The 17,202-nt window shown below is 37.3% G+C and overlaps 5 protein-coding genes across 5 annotated transcripts; 2 read left to right on the top strand and 3 right to left on the bottom strand.

Annotated features, from left to right (window-relative positions):
* Nucleotides 1-113: 113 nt before the first annotated feature.
* On the top strand, nt 114-803 carry EAF02_007209 (uncharacterized protein; the record flags this gene model as incomplete). The annotated part of the gene is made up of 1 exon (XM_038903257.1): nt 114-803. One exon carries the CDS (start codon nt 114-116, stop codon nt 801-803), a length of 690 nt encoding a protein of 229 aa, XP_038756736.1.
* Nucleotides 804-1,984: 1,181 nt separating this feature from the next.
* Nucleotides 1,985-4,528, bottom strand: EAF02_007210 (uncharacterized protein; the record flags this gene model as incomplete). The annotated part of the gene is made up of 4 exons (XM_038903258.1): nt 1,985-2,336; nt 2,406-3,461; nt 3,620-3,841; nt 3,969-4,528. The coding sequence occupies 4 exons, from the start codon at nt 4,526-4,528 to the stop codon at nt 1,985-1,987; spliced, it is 2,190 nt and encodes a 729-aa protein (XP_038756737.1).
* A 1,680-nt stretch (nt 4,529-6,208) lies between these two features.
* EAF02_007211 (uncharacterized protein) lies at nt 6,209-6,880 on the bottom strand (the record flags this gene model as incomplete). The annotated part of the gene is made up of 1 exon (XM_038903259.1): nt 6,209-6,880. The coding sequence occupies one exon, from the start codon at nt 6,878-6,880 to the stop codon at nt 6,209-6,211; it is 672 nt and encodes a 223-aa protein (XP_038756738.1).
* A 1,212-nt stretch (nt 6,881-8,092) lies between these two features.
* Nucleotides 8,093-9,417, top strand: EAF02_007212 (uncharacterized protein; the record flags this gene model as incomplete). Its single annotated transcript, XM_038903260.1, has 2 exons — nt 8,093-8,971; nt 9,119-9,417. The coding sequence occupies 2 exons, from the start codon at nt 8,093-8,095 to the stop codon at nt 9,332-9,334; spliced, it is 1,095 nt and encodes a 364-aa protein (XP_038756739.1). The 3' UTR covers nt 9,335-9,417.
* Nucleotides 9,418-10,155: 738 nt separating this feature from the next.
* On the bottom strand, nt 10,156-11,689 carry EAF02_007213 (uncharacterized protein; the record flags this gene model as incomplete). Its single annotated transcript, XM_038903261.1, has 3 exons — nt 10,156-10,607; nt 10,678-11,362; nt 11,456-11,689. 3 exons carry the CDS (start codon nt 11,687-11,689, stop codon nt 10,156-10,158), a joined length of 1,371 nt encoding a protein of 456 aa, XP_038756740.1.
* Nucleotides 11,690-17,202: the final 5,513 nt, after the last annotated feature.

Consider the following 17,202-nt stretch of genomic DNA (forward strand, 5'->3'; position numbering starts at 1 on the left):
AACTTCCCGCTCTCTCTGCTTTCCCTCATTCCTTCACCCGCCCCACACGCTCTTCCTCCCTGTCCTCTCCTCACTGCGGTCCCTCTGTTCCTTTCCCCGTCCGAGACCTCACAATGAAACCCGTTGGATGGTTCAGCACTGCTCCTATGGACGATATCCGCGCTACCCTCGCACCAACACTCAAGGAAGATTTCTTAAAACCCGACGAGATCGATGGGTTTTTGGCGCAGTTGGTGAAAGATTTCGAAGTCATTGTGAAAGTGAGAAAGTGGAGGAGTGACAAACTGGATGAGGAGATTGAGGGGTTGAGGGAGTGTGCGGTGGAGGGGGAAGATGAAGATGAAGATGAAGATGATGAGGGAGATGAAGATATTGAGGATGGAGAAGCAGAAGAAGAAGAAGAACCCTACATCTGGGGCGCAAACGGCGAACCCCACCCTGATTTCGTAGACGGCGGCTGGGGCCAAGAGGAAATTAGCAGTGCGGGGGTTGGCGCACGCTGGTTTGTATTCGACGATATGGAGAATGTATTGGGGGGACCAAAGTGTCCGATTACGCATGCGGTTGATGGGTTTGAGGATGCGGAGCAGGAGCAGGAGCAGGAGCAGGATGGAGGAGATGGTGAGGTTGCGGGAGAGGAGAGAGAGATTGTGGATGAGGAGATTAGGAGAGGAGAAATGAGTACGACGCTTTTGAGCCCGATTGAAGAGGGGTGTGGAGAGGAGGAGGGAGAGGAGGGGTTTGATGAGGATGCGCGACAGCTTTCTCAGGAGGAGATTTTGAAGAGAGAGGGATTACTTTGAATGAAGGAATGGGTGGTGGATGGGGTTTTATTTTCATTTTCATTTCCATTCTTCGAGGATTCGAAGTGTTCGAAGTGTTCTGGGGATTGGATCAAGATTAAGATTCTTTGGAAGTACTGGAATCAAAAAACTTGGGTTACTGCGATTGGGAATTTGATCAAGAAGTTTGGCATCTTTCTCAGAAGGAAATCTTGAGGAGAGAAGGATTACTTTGAACGATGGAATGAATGGTGGATGGGGTTTTATTTTCATTGTATTTTCATTTTAATTTCATTTTCATTTTCTTCTGCGAACAATCCTACGTATTCTAACAATTGAATAAATAACAACATTCTCCGAAAACACCAAATCCAAAAACTCAGATCATCACAATTAGCAATTCAATCAAGAAACCCAGCATCTTTCTCAGCCAGAGATCTTCAGAAGAGACGGAATACTTTGACCGATAAACCCTCTTTCCACTTCATCGTATCCATATGCATATGTACTCTTAAAAACTATATAGGTTTTAATTTAATTTTAGTTTTATGAAAGGGAAAGAAAGGAAGGAAGGAAGGAAATTTGATGAATTGGGGAGTGCATGAACAATGATGTTTTTTGCCTTGAAAATGCTGAATTCGATAGGATGGGGTTACTGTATTTGGGAGTTTGGGGAAGATGTTATTTTCATGATACCAGGCAGGCGGAGACTTTGCGTTTTGCGTTGCTTGGTACATGGGAGGATCTGGTGCCTCTGAATGGGGTTTTATTTAATTGAATATGAGAAATTGGGATATTATATTTGAGGTGGTTGGATTGTAGGATGTGATGTGATGTGACGTGATATGATTCGGAATATTCGCAGGTGACATAGATGATAATGAATACTGATAAGAACTTTGACAAGAGTACAAATAATCAGTCATTGGAAATCATTACATAATCACAAATTAAATCTATCTATCCGTCTAGACGATCCAAATATCAACTCCTATAGCTCTTGTGTAAGTATCAAAGTCCCCAGGATACTATACTTAATATTTCCACCTCCCAACCCCAACTCCAACGCTGAAAAACTTCAAAATCCAAATTTCAAATCGCCATGCATACCAATCCCGAGTCATAATCCATTAACTCTCCGAAAACATCCCCCCGGGATCATTCCCCTTCTGGCCTCATGCCCTTTCCTCATCCCCACAACTCTAAACTCTCCTCCCTCCTCCCTTCTTCCCACCCATCCCACACTCATCAACTCCACCGCCGTCCACATCCACAAATCTTAACTGTGTCTCCAACACCCATTCCGGCAATGGAATCTTCCCTCTCACTCCCCCTGGTAATAGTCTTCCAAACTCGCTATCCCTCGTTGCTGCCAGGATGGCCGAGAAACTTTTATTATGCGAACGTCCGTTAATATGATACGCGTATGCGCCCAGAGAATTCGCGATAAGTGCTACGAATATTGCTATTCCGTAGGAGAGGAGAAGAGTTGAGGAATGGTAGGCGTATATGTTTATGGACATTGTGGAGAGGACTGAAGTATTCACGGAAGGGCTGTATATGTTGGTTAGCATTTCTTCTCTCTGATAGAAGTCTGATGAGAATAATGAAAGGAAAACATACGACAATAAATTGCTATTCAAAAATCCACACGTAACATTCCAGGCTAATTCCTCCACCAACTCTTCTAGAGTCGCATTTCCCGCTAAACTAATATCCTGCGCCCTCTGATCACTAACCGCCGTGTTATTGTTTCTCAAAGGGTCATTACTCTTTCTTTCAAAAAACGCATCCAAATCTGAGCTACCAAGCAAGGATGTATGAGCGATCTGCGTTGTGATTTCCGAGAAATACGTAGATGGAAGACCGGGAGCTGAAGGTTCAGCTTGGAAAATACCCATTGTGCCAACCATCAGATCTGCAATTGACCACATGTAAGCTGAGTATGCATGTTGAACCATGAGGGAGTTGGAGAGGGGAGTGTTCATATCGGGATAAGGAACTGGATTAAGGACGGAGAGGGATTTGGATGTGACGGTTTGGATTCCTTCTTCGAAATTAATGTTGATATCGTATGATGCGTTGTAGAGCGTACAAATTGTGTAGTGATTTTCTGTTTGAAAGGATTTTGATCGAGTGTATCTTGAATAGCCCATCCAGAGTTGATTTGAAGCATTCTGAGGTTGTTGAAGTCGGGCTTGAGGGATTACTGTAACGCCGTGGTTGGGCAATGAGCTATTGTCATAATTTCCCAGGTTAGGAACAAAAGCGTAGTAATAATTTGATACTTCTGTAACCGATCCGGTGATGTTGGCGATAGATTCATCTCGAAGATTTTGTATGATCGTAGCAGTAGTTGAATCAGCCTCGTTACATTTGACAATAGGTCCGTAAAACTGTACATCATATGTTGCATTCGAGAAGGGTGCATTTATTGGAAGAATTTCTCCTTGCGTTGCAGTGGCCGTTGACAAACGTGTAATGATCGTTCGTGGGCCAAGAAATAGTTCATTTTGTACACCATCTGTAACATTTACAGGCGCTGAGTATGTAAATCTTGCAGGTTGATCATGACCATACATATCGAGGGAAGAGACATTGGCGTATGTATGAATGGATTTGGTGCTGGGTACAACGTAGAGTGTACCGGGAGTAAGCAGAGAGCCAATGGGTAGACACCTGTATTAGAATGAGTACAAAACTTTCATGATAGCCGGCCACAATTTCGTGGCTTCACTCCTCAAGTTCAGATCGAAGAGACGGCAAAGCTGATGAGATATAGCAGACTCAAGTAACATTGAAATATGCCACACATAACAAAATCAAAATAGACTAACCATGCAGCTATCGCAATTAAAGATCCCAGCTTAAGCTTCCAAAGCATTTCTGTATTCAAAATTGATAAAACAGATGTATCGGCAACGAAAGCAGCATCGAGACAGTTAACGGAAACTTTAGTATCCTTATGGTACAAAGATTTCCAAAGCCATTGTGTATAAGCAAATCCAACTGAGCTGACGAGACATACTTGTGAAACAAAAGCAAAGGTTGTTCCATATCTAAGTTTTTGTGTTAATCCAGTTGTTATTATGGCAGACATGAGAAATAGGAAATGAAGGTTGAGAAATAAAGGGTAAGAATTGAGAAGTGTTGCTGAGAGATGTCGATGCAACTAGAAGAACTTACCTCAAAGTCCACTGTTGAGAAAAATCATCTCCAACTTGTTTTCCTACCATGCGACTATAAAATACATGATGAGCAATACTAGCGATGATTCCAATAAATAAATTCCCACCCATCAAAATTGGTGAGCGCCAGAAAATACCATCATGATGTTGGTGATGGTGACTTGGTTCCGAATCTCCCACCAAGTCCTCTTCCTGTGTGTCGAATGGTCTGATTGTTGAATGACTTCTCCCAGTATTGGAATGCCCGGATTTCGTAGAATGAGCTGATTGTAGCGAATCCATTCGAACGGGATATGGTCTTTTTTCTTCGTCTTCCATATCGATTGTATGGAAAGCATATGAAGTTTCTTGATCATGATTTGTCTTGGAAGAGTCATGCAATTCGATTCTTTGGTCCTCCATTTCGATCGTATGGAAAGTATATGAGGATTCTTGATCGCGGTCTGTTTTAGGAAGATAATGCGATTCGTTTCTTTGATCCTTCATTTCGATAACATCCTGCGAATCTGAGGCCTCGTGATTGTGATTGGACATAGGCAGATGTTGATTAGAACTCATGGGATAAGAAGTCCTCTGGCCTGCCATAACGACCGAATAGTAAAGTTTGTGGTCATGAAAAAGTGAATTACACAAAGGTGAATTATATTCCGCGACCAGCGCAATCTAAAGCAAAGGGTCTTCTAGAGACCCTCTCATGTGCGTGATTCGAAAATTCAGGAGCTTAATTTTGAGGGTATTTGCTCTTGAATATATTCCGAATCGATCGAAGTCTCGACTTCCCATCCACTTTCGAAAACTCTAATTGATTAAAAGCACGACGACGAGTTGTAAGCGAAAGTTTCTTTGGCTGGTAAGTATTGATTTTGGTACAGATTCAGTCTTCGTATCCATATATGTGAAACTTTGTAAAGTTCATAAGGCATAGTGTAAGCTTGAACACGAAATTGGAGAAATGGGTGAACCCATCCGATGTTGACAAGACGATAACGGTGGAAATTGCAAGTATGGCTGAATTATGGAGGTGGCGTAGCCCCCAGAGAATCATGATTTTATATCAATCATTACTTGATCATTAGGAAATCAAGTAGTTTCAGATTCGAATACGTGGAAATAGAATATCGTGCATGCTTCCTGCGAATGTAACATGGCAAGAGAAGGATTTGACGACGGCAAGGTTAAGGTTAAATTCTCGCCCAGTATAGTTACCGAAAATGTAAGCACATTATTAAGACATGATAGAACGAAGAGATTGAGAGAAACTGCAGCCAGACAGTTATTTGAAATGATCAAGTCGTCGATCAAGTCATTGAATTCTATGCGATGAGCCCATTCTTGTTGTCAATGCTGTCAATGTTGTCTGACAAATGTTGTGTAAATGTTGTGTATGGATGGTTCCGTGTGGTTTTGTGTGGAGGAATCCAGTTGGGCATTTATTACCAGCCACGTGCCAGCATGCTGGAAAGTGCACGTGGATCCATATACATATACATATTCTGGCCTTGACATGATATCTCTCCAGCTGCCAACGACAACCATTCATGCCCAGAATAGCATCGTCAAATGAATGGACGAGTGGATGAATGGAATAAATTGGAAATCTTCGAATACGTAGATGATGAAACAATGAGACAATGCATCTTATTTATCGAGACAAATTATAAACTCAATTTTCATCGGTGTTTCAACCCCTGGCCCGCCTTCAAATGATAACGTGAACGAACCATTTCCGAAGCTCACCCGGAAATCCATCAATCACCATCAAGAACTCGGAATCTTACATCCTCCTTAATTTTCGACCTTTCAGATTGTATCTCGGTCCCGATACTCCGGATGCTCCGTTCGTATGTAGAGCATCTACTGCATCTACTAGGCATTCCTTCTTGTCTTCCTGTATGTCAAGATGAATCGTCTTCATTCCTCAATACTATTATCCAGTAGGTTCTATCATGAACCTTTGTTAAGCTACACCATTCACACCATCAATATCGACTGATCTACAGCCCCTCACCCCAGACCGCCTCATATATCCATACCTCTTCCTCCCACACCTCGAAGACCAGATCTTCATGTCCTAAAATCATTGTTGATTCTTCTCTATCACACTTAACTGTCAAATCTACACTCTCCACACCTTCTACATCCTCCACGTGCACCTATCAAGACACCTCCACCTCCCCCCTCTCAAGCCCGTCTCATCTTCCTCCCTCTCACAACAAAACACCGGGTCTTCATATCCTCTCAATCCCAAGAATCCACTCCCACCCCCTCCTTCAATACCACCTCTTCAACATCCTCCCATCCCTCACTTGCCCAAAAATATCCTCCCACCCATTTCCTCCTCTCTTCATCATCCATCCTCATCCATTTCCCCACCACCTTTGTTGGAAAACATCGATTACTAAACGCCATATGAGCTTCCCCTCCCTCTTTCAACACTCTATGCATCTCCTCAAAAACTTTGATCGGTTGAGTCAGATAATCCACCGATACATTGCACATCACCACATCCATAGAATCATTCTCAACCCCCTCCAATTTCGGGTCAAGATTCAAATCTTTGACAAAATACTTGGTAAGATGTTCATTTCTCTGTAATTCTGCTTCGTTCATCCCAATTCCTATCATGGTGATTGGTTTGAGTGATGAAGGTAAATGCGAAACCCATGATGAACAGATATCCAGAACAGATGATTTGGGCGTGATGAAGGTCGCATAGTAGTGTTTCAACATGGATATAGCGCCATCATCAATGTGTTGAACAAATCTTGGTTGAGAATACCATTCTGTATCTGGAGATTCATCTTGTCGATGGAAATCTGAAGGGGTAAAATTGAATGTTGTTGGATAGAGGGATCGAGGAAGTGGTGTAATCTTTGGTAGAAGGAACGTTGGCGAGGAATTGCTGGTCATTGTTCTGGTACAGGCAAGACTTTGAATGGTATAAGAAGGTTTTATAATTTTTCGGAAGACTGCTGCTGATTTAATCGAATGACGATACATTGATATCATTTACATATCTCGTAGGAATTTATTTCTTTTGTAGTTTATTCCAACTTCATGATAAAGAAAAGTTGACGAGTAGGAATTTGAGTGGTGACCTAAGCAAAGAAAATGGTATCGTCATGGAAGCTTAAATATACTCGTGACATCTTGACAAAAATTAAATATATCCCATCTCATACCATCTTACCCCATCTCGTTCCATCCAACACAAAAATTGATTCTTATAAACCTCACCGTCTTTCGTTCCCTTTACATTTCTTATTTCAATTATCTATTATCTATACCGTACCTTAACCTAGTTGTTAAAGTATTAACCTTATCATTCGATAAAAATGACTGTGCTCCAGACCAGTTTGAATATGGTGCCTTTACCCCGAATATCGAACAATCAATTGTATCAGAAGAAGATTCATGATAGAAATAACTAATGACGCTCCGCTGGCTCCCCGAGGGCCACTGCCGTGGAGGCAGACTGTTTGTATGGAAAGTTGTAATGATTTCCACTCATTCAGTATGAAAGAATGCTTTCCCCACGGATCCTCTTATTCTCACCCCGTATTGCTTTGACCGTCTCAAGTTTTCCCACGTCTTCATCTCAAACTTCATCCTTGATTCACAATCAATTGAGAAAGTCTCGATTCTCCTCACCAGCTAAAAACAAGCTTTACGCATTGATATATGAAAGACAACAGACACATACCTAGGGCAGCTTGTTCCGAGAACTTTCATTGAAAATCAGAGCTAGTGTTCTGAAATGAGAATTCTCAGTATCCAAGACGTGGCTCAAGTTTCGCCAATTCAGGAACAAACAGTATGAAACTATATTGTACGAATACTAAAAGCTCAGTCGATTGTCAAAGTCTGGGCATCTGGAAACCTTTGACGGAAAGTCACGATCTTTGGTTCCCGCATTGATGTTTCATTTCTCACAAGATATACTTCTTCAGCCCTGTGAGACTGGCAGAACAGACCTTTGACATCGGGACCGACGAATTGACAGTTTGAGATGTTTTGAATGAAGGAGTTCGATATATTGTCGTGTATTATGTATAGATACATTTTTGTACCCGGCCTTTCTTTTTCTTTTTCAATTGGTTGATTGATTTTTAAACATACAAAATGCATTCTTCATCACTCATTGCGATAACATCATTCATAGCATTCTCAAATGCGAAAGCAAGTGTTCAATTCGATATCCTAGATTCTATATCACATGCACAATGTTCGAGTTCCATTCTCTCGTCTTCATATTCTATATGTCCTTCAAATCTCGAATTATCGCGGAACAAACATTACCCAAGTAAATCCTCACAGCTTCTCTCCATCAACAGCAATGAATCCAGTACAACTTTATCCACATCATCAACACCTTCACCATGGCATTACCCACCCGTTTGTTCCAACATAACCTCCGCCTCCCCTAAAACTCCTCAATTCTGCGTCTACACATCCACAACCTTCGCCTCAGGCCGCGGCATCTCTCTCCTCACCACCCCAAAGATCGCCTCCAAAATCGCCTCCCTCCCCGCCTTCACCTCCTCACTCTCCTTCCAACCCCTCTACAACTCCTCAAACCCTGCACCCTTTGAAACCCGCCAACTTCCCGGCAGAGGAATGGGCGTAATAGCCACCCGCCCCATCAAACGCGGCACCATCCTCTTCGCCTATCCCACCATCGGAATCTACCACAACTCCGCATTTCCCCGATCCCACAACTCCTCCTCTCTCTCTCTAAACAACACATCTCTCTTCTCCCTCTCCGCCACCCAACTTCCCCCTTCCACCTCAAATCACCTCTATTCCCTCGCAGCGCACGAACCGCACCGCCAGCTCCACAACGGCGAAGGCATCATCGGCCGTCTCAACACCAATACCTTCGGAGAAGACTTCCTCGGCCAAGAACACAGCATTGTTGTTCCTGAAACCGCGCGATTAAATCACGATTGTAGACCTAATGCGAATTATTACTTCGACGCAAGAACACTAATACATTACACGGTTGCGGGGCGGGAGATTGCGGCGGGGGAGGAAATCACTATTACATGTACGTATCCCCATTTCCCCCCTCGATATTTCCGCTATTCCGAAAACTCACATGAAAGATTTCAATGCTCCAAAAAGAAGCACGCTAACAATTCTCCATAGACACCAACCCCCTCATCCCCTCTGGTTCGCGCCGCTCTGCCCTCCACCACTCCTGGGGCTTCCACTGCACCTGTCCCCACTGTCTGCAGCCCACCCCCCAACGCCAGCACTCCAACCATCGCATCCTCACGATCCTCTCCCTCCAATCGTCTCTCGAATACAATTCCTCATCCCTATCTCCCCCGGCGGATTTCCTCGCGAAATCGCTGTATCTGATTGAATTGTATGGGATGGAGGGACTGCAGAGTCATGTCGGAGATGGATATCGCAGTGCGGCGTTGGCGTATAGTGTGCTGGGGAGGGAGTGGGAGACGAGGTTGTATGTGGAGAGGGCGGTGGAGGCGTTGGGGGGGAGTGAGGGGTGGAGGGGGGAGGGGGTGAGAGAGATGAGGAGGTGGGTGAGGGTGAGGGGAGGGGTGAGGGGACATTGGAGTTGGAGGAGGGGGTTTGGGTCGGGGTTAAGTGGCGAGGAGAAAGAAAAGGGAGAGGGAGAGGGAGAGGGAGAGGGAGAGGGGGGAGAAGGTAGTTGTGGATGTGGAAATAAAAATGAGAAAGATGAGTTGTGATAATATTTAGATGTAGAGGTAGATGTAGATGAAGATATAAAGAATACTGATAATGAACTTTATAACTTTTATTCTGATTTATATCCCTATTACAGAGTAAATATTAATATTCCTATTTTCTTATACTCAACTAATAACTTTATATATGCTACCCTTTAAAAATGAAAAACGCCATCTACACTATACTCCGCTGCCACCCCATGCCCGAATGCGCCTAAAAGCCCAAGTATCCTGTTCCTATATGAAAAAAAAAGCATTTTATCCATCTCATCATTATATCTTGATGTCCATTCGACTGCCAGATTTTCCCCTCAAATCATCATATCATCTCTTCTTCTTTTAATTTCTTTCCTTTCTCAATCCCAATCCCAGTATTTCTATTCAACATTCCCAATTCATCCATCACACCTCCCCTGCATCTATCTCCCTCTACTCAAGAACGCAAGAATTCCATCTCCCTACCCCTCATTTTCAATTAATCCCCTCCATCGCATGCCCCGACGGTCCCTGAACCGCATAATCACACGTGACAAACGCTCTATCCACCTCTGGCAAGCCCTCACAACAATACTGCAACGTTTCCGCGACATCGTGAGCCTCCTCGAGCGTCGTTCCCTCGGACAACAAAATATCGACTTCGACCCACACCCCATCGCCCGCATGATACGCCGTGATGCTTTTGTATCCGTTGACGAGAGGGGCAAAGCGCCACGCGAGAAATGTGAGTTTTTGCTGCAGACGATCGTCGACGGCGGAACCGGTGAGGCGGAAGATGTTTTCGAGACAGGTGGATGCCCAGTCGTAGATGATGAAGAGGGAGAGGAGTCCGGCGCCGAGGGGGTCGAGCCACCAGAGATTGGCGGCGTGGCCGATGTAGGGGAAGATGAGGGAGAGTGTGTTGAAGACGACGTCGGTTTTGCAGTCTTTAATTCATGTTAGTGAGTGGGATTGTATCTTTGTGTTGAGATAGTTTAGGAATCTAGATATACATACCTTGAGCTAAAGCTTGTACTTGAGTAGTTTTGATCCTGATACATCCGAACCAGATGAGTCCCTTAAGACCAATTGTACCAGCCATTGACGCAATAGCAATAACGGGTAATTCCTTTGCTTCATGCGGACCCTTGGACATGAGTTTCTGGGCAGATTCTTGAAGGATTTGCAGGAATGAAATAATCATGATGATTGAGAAGACCAGAATCCCAATTGGTTCCAATCTTTTTCTTCCCACGGGAAATTTCCGTTTCAAGCTCATCAATCGCCACTGCACCAATCGATTTGTCGTGAATACAATAACCGTACACAAAAGATCAAGAGCGGAATCCACCAACGAAGCAATGAGAGAAAGAGACGAGGAATAGAAAGCCGCCACCGCCTTTGCAACTAGCAAGATGATATTTGCGATAACATTTATATTGATTGCCCATTTTGCGCTTCTTCGAGCTTTTTGACGTTTCTCTTGTTCGGCATCTGGTAAGAAAGGTTCGACAAATCCTTGGGTATCTTGTAATGCGCCACCACCTTCTGCAACTCCGTCTCCGTTATCATCTCGCGGATCGAAGGATTCGAGGATATCATCTGCAAGGGCTTGAACGAGAGCATTCACTTCGAGCCAGTCATCCAGACGATTATTTTGTTCTTCGTAAAAGCTACGGACGGATTTTGGCATTTCCTTGAGCTGTGGGAAGAATTAGTGAGATGTTCCATTTTGCACATATATGGATATATTTGAGTATGTGGAGAGGATAAAACAAAGTGGAAAATAACATACCTCTTCATCTTTCTTGCGGAAGCCCTCCAAACTCGAACTTTTCACTCCATCTAATAATTTCGTCTTAAATTCTTCTCGCCTTCGATCATCTGGCTCCAATGGTCCATGATCGCGAAATCTATATTTCCTATCTTTTGATGGTCTGCCTTGTTCTACGTCTCGGCGGAGATAGGTACTTTGTTTGGCATCATGTGCATTATCATTTCCTGTTGTGCGGCTTCGATGACCTACCATGTTGAATTATGATATCGATACTGTCGATGTAGATGGAGGGAAGACAGGAAGAAAAAGAATACAAGAATAAAAGATTGAACGAATAGAAAAAGAAAGTCAATTGATATATTTACCACGAATTAATGTATCATGGAAGTCATGATCCCTTCATCTTACCTAGTACTTACTACTGCGAAGCACATTTATTGACCTTGGTTTTTGATGGTGGTGGAACATTCATGATGTCATTTTATGTCACTGAGAAGCCAACGTGGATCATTATCGGTGCCGTGAGATGCGGATGTGATAGTGAAACATTTAGACAACCAGACAGCGAGGATACATGTCTATAAATATTCTCTCTGATAGATTGATATCTTCAGACGATACATCAGACATCGGTGTTGTGTAGAAGGCATACTTTTATATTGTCTGTTGGAATCTCTTATCTGCGAGATTGTTCTTCCTGAATCCTAGGAGTCCTGGATTATTCTCCGGGGTACATCTTGGCATAGATGGGAAAGTGGAGATTTAAGAATGCACAGATTTGTACCGGGAGCTATCTTTGGTAACAGTGCAATTGTTCAGAGAGAAGATCACTCGCAGTCGTAGTAGTTGGATGTCCTTTGATCATCATATAAAGATGTTGAGCAACACGACGATATGTTGAATTTTAAAAGCTGTCGGTTGGTTGATACTTATATTTTCGAGTCAGAATTTCAATATAATAAACACAAACTGATTCATTGATCGCTTGACTTTCCCCTGCCAAGTTTGATGAGGGGCGAGAAATCTGTTATCTTAGTGCGAGGTACAAGGGACGGATTAGCGGTCCGAAGCGATGATAATTCATCATAATAATGAATGAGACTATCGTATAATAAATACAAATCACGACTAGTCTACAGGACCAAGCACACCACATCGTCGATTGAGTCAAGAGACTTAACACACAATATTCTCGAGTTATGAGTTGCAGCCGAACACACATATCACCAACTCGTAAGTCAAAACACCAAACACATCGCAGCGTCATCAACCAACTTAATAGACTTAGGGCTAGTTTGGATGTACAAATCCGCACTGGATCCACTGAATATTCCGCTCTTTTGAAAGTAGATTTTGAATTTATATTTGAATATCAAATCGCAAATTCCATCAAATAATCCGCATTTCAATAAATTTAATGTATTTCGAGGTAGGAAGAAGGTGGATTACTTTAAAATAATACTAAATAATTCATGTTTTTCATCAAATTTGTATAGAAAAACAAAAATGCGAATTAAAAACAAGAACTAGAAAAAGCAATCCTCGTTTTCAATCTGATAAATAATTCGCATTTTTATAGGCTCTTATAGACCTTTTATTTTATATTCATATAATATTATAATAATATTAGTATTTCAAATATCTAAGTTTATAAAGTATCTTTATTTTTCTTCAAATCGTTTCTGATTTCGATTAAAATTACTTTATATTTCTATTCCCTATATACTAGAATATATATAGTTTAGTTTAAAAGTAGATTCTTCAATATTCTTTTTATTATAGTTTTAGATTCTATTAATGATTTAGATTATAAACTGTCTTTTTCTTATTCATAATGAATGATGATGAGATTGATGATTCTGAATAGTTTATTCCTATCTTGATTTATAATTTAGCTGCTGTTATTGGCTCTTTTTATTGTACTCTAATTTCGAAAAAAAGAACTGGTATTCCTGGTGAATTTAAAATACAATCTCTTCTTGATTCTAAACATTTTTAATATTATCAAGAATAATTGTGTATGTCTTATATACTTTTCAACTTTTGATTAAGTTTTATTATGAAAAAACAAAGCTATAATATTCTTAATATATTTTAATTAATCAAAAACTATATGTATTTCTTTATATTATAGGTTAATATAAAACTATATAGTATAGCTAAAGTCTTTTCTTATTCTAAAGAAATAATTTATAGATACAAAAAACACTTTATATAAATCTACTTATTAGTTTATTCTAATATATTTTAAAATAGTTTTATTAAGTTTTAGATGCTATAATGATATTATACCTATTAGTAGTAAAGCTACTGGATTCAACTATATAATTCGCTTTTCTCGAATAATAGAAAATGAAAAATATCATATATATTTTGCGAATTATCTAGGAGCTCTTAATATACCTTTATTCCAGCAATAATACCTTTCAAAGATCGATCTACTTATTTTTATCGAAAAGGGTATACTACATAGAATATTCTTATAATAATTATTTTCAATTTACAATTTTGCTATATATTAATCGATTAAAAAGATTCTGCAAATGATCAAAAGATGCTTTCAAATGCTTTGATTTTAAAAGGTTTACGAATTCCAGAAGATTATTATTATCTAGATAATGCAGAATATATAAATATTAGACAGATTCTTATTCTATTCAAAAGAATAAGATATTATCTATAAAAGCAATTGGAATCTAATAAGATATCCAAAATACTAGAAAAGCTTTTCAACTTTCAATACTCTTTTTTATAAAATGAAATTAAGAGAATTTTTGGAATACTCAAAATGCGCTTTCTATTTCTAATACAATAATAAAAATATCTATATACAATTCAAATACGTATAGTTTATACTTTGTATGCTTTATATAACTTTATTCAACAAAATAGCTTTGAAGAAGATTTATTTGAAGTTCATTTGATTGTATTATTGATTATGTTCTAAGCATTATAGATAATATAATAATGAATTCAAGTAGTAATAAATTAGATTTTATTTTGTTATAATTTATAAATTATTTTCAATAAGGAATTATAGAGGCTATATAGAGAGATTATTATAAAATGAAAAGAATTCGAAAAGTGCGAGAGAAAGAAAAGCAATATTGTATTAAAATAGAATTTGATAAGTATATATAATTAGAATAAAAAGTAATTATCAGGGTTTCTTCATTTACCATTATTTTCTATTATAGCTTTTGATGTTTCTTCGAATTCTTAAGGAGTTGAGAGAGATCTTCTTTCCATTCTGTATAATAAAATAGATTCCAAGCTTGCTTATATCTCATCCTATCTTTAGGAATCCAAAATCCATATCTTTTGGATTATAGCTTTATTAAAGATCCATTATTCTTTAGATCCAGAAAGCTTAATATTACTTTCTTTCTCTAACTTCAAAATATTAGAGCTCTAAAAAGCAAGATTTCTTTAAATAGTATATTATTAATAACTGAATATTTTATAAGGGAGTTTATTAGGATATAAATATACTCTATTAATATATTAATAATTTAATATAATAATAAATAAAGGATAATAAGTAAAAAATAACTAGAGAGAAATAATTAATAAAAAAAAATCAAAATAAACCTATTTAATGAATCTTTTATCTATAAAAAATCCAAAAATTCTTTATCAATTTTTTTGTTTAGACTTTTTAAATTAATTATAAATTGTTTATACTAACTTTCCAAGCTCTAATTCAATCAAAATTCCAGAAAGTCCAATTATCTAAATTTATATATTAGTATTTATAGAATCAATAAATATTATACCTTTATATTTATTTTAATTCTTAATTGATATTCAAATCTTTCAAATTAATCTTTTCAAGCTTTTAACTTTATTATTCTTTTCTTTATTATTAGATTCCTCCTTTTTCTTTTCCTTTTTTTTATTAATATCGATTTCTCAATTCTCAAAATCTATTTCGGAATTATCTGATTCAGATTTTGATACAGGGTTATCATTATTTTAAACAAGATTTTTTGTTTTTAATACTTTTCTAAATAAAGTTAATTAAAATCAGATTTTTATTTAAATCCATATACTAGGATTATTACATTTCAATATTCAATCGAATTTATACAACCATTTTATCTTATTTATTTTTCAATACCTTTAAAAAATCAGAAGTTTTGTAAAGCACTTTCAAAATATAAAAAAATCTGATGCTTTTTTTTATCTTTCTCTTTTTTGACTTCTAGCTTTTTAGATATCATTCTTGCCTTTCGATTACATACATTTCTAGCTTTTTGTTTTTACAAATATTCTTCTTACTTTCCCTATAGCTTCTTTTTATTAGATTTAATTATTATTAATATCTTTTTGATTTTTTGAAGCTTAAAAAAAATTCAATATTATAAATATAATACTTATTATTATTATTATTATTATTATTCCTAAAAGTGCATTGTTTATATTGTTTATAATATTTTCGTATTTGGAATAATTATATTTCATAAGAAATAAGTAATATGATTAATTAAATTATATAATACATAATATATTAATTTATAAACATATATTTCTAAATATTTAATTTTTCAATACTTATTCCTTTCACCCCCATTCTTAAAGCTTTTTAAATATACACCCCTTAAATATTTAAAACCTTTTTTATAATAAACTAAAATAATTCAAATCTAAGCCTTGAAAATGCTATATTCCAGGAAATTCTATAGCTATAATATAAACTATAAACACATTATATAGAGAAGCTATATTACATACTAATATCGAAAAGAGATTAATAAATAAATAAAAACTAGATATAAATAAAAGATTACCTTTTTTTAAAAATAAGAATGTAAAGAAAGCTTTGAAAATAAAGGTTCAAAATACAAAAAAGTAATCTAAAAAAGGAAAAGCAGAAGTTGCTAAAAGAATTTATTAATAAAAAGTGAAGAATAAATAAATCTTTTTTTGATTTTTAAATTTCTTTTTTATTAATTAAATATAGCGATTATATTATAAAAAATTAAAAAATATCAAAAATCAATTGAATTGCTTTTGAAAAAAGCCTCTTTCAATATTTAGTTAAAAAGATTTCAAATCAATTTGTACTTAATAAAAAATGTTAGAAATGGAATACTATTGTTTTTGTAGTAATTTAAGAGGCAGCTGAATTCTTTATAATTATTCATTTTGAGAATACATTTTCTATTCTTTTTATTTATTAATTGAGTAGATTATTGATTTAATTTATAATACTATAACATTATACATTTTATGCAAAAAGGCAAACTATTAAAGATACAGATAGCATTTTTCTTTAAAGAATGATAGAGCTAATAATCTCTGTTATTAATAGATATTATATCTTGAGAGGCTAAACTTTATAGTTTTCTTATTAGCCATTTTTCACTAGCTGTTTCTTATTAGTTGTTTCTCATTAGCTGTTTTTCACTAGTTGTTTTTTACTTGTTATTTCTCATTAGCTAGCTATTATATACTTATATTCTTTATTTTATATATCTAGAACTAATGAATAGATATTATTTGTACTTATATATTATTAATATCAAATAAGATAAAGGTATTGAAAAATATAATATTAATATCTAATTGAATAAATACAAAGGTTACATTGATAAAAATATATAATAAAGAAATAGAATGAATAGAATGCCAAATTAAAAGCTATTAGAATTTGGAAGCCATTTTTTATTTAAAGCTTATTATAAAAAAACAAATAATAGAGGTATTTTATTATTTTTCTTTTTGTGCTGCTTTTTAAGCTTTTTACAAATCTTATTCACAAT

The sequence above is a fragment of the Botrytis sinoallii genome (assembly GCF_014898435.1).
Source record: "Botrytis sinoallii strain Bc 23 chromosome Unknown BSIN_012, whole genome shotgun sequence".
In the NCBI taxonomy this organism is placed as follows: Eukaryota; Fungi; Ascomycota; class Leotiomycetes; order Helotiales; family Sclerotiniaceae; genus Botrytis; species Botrytis sinoallii.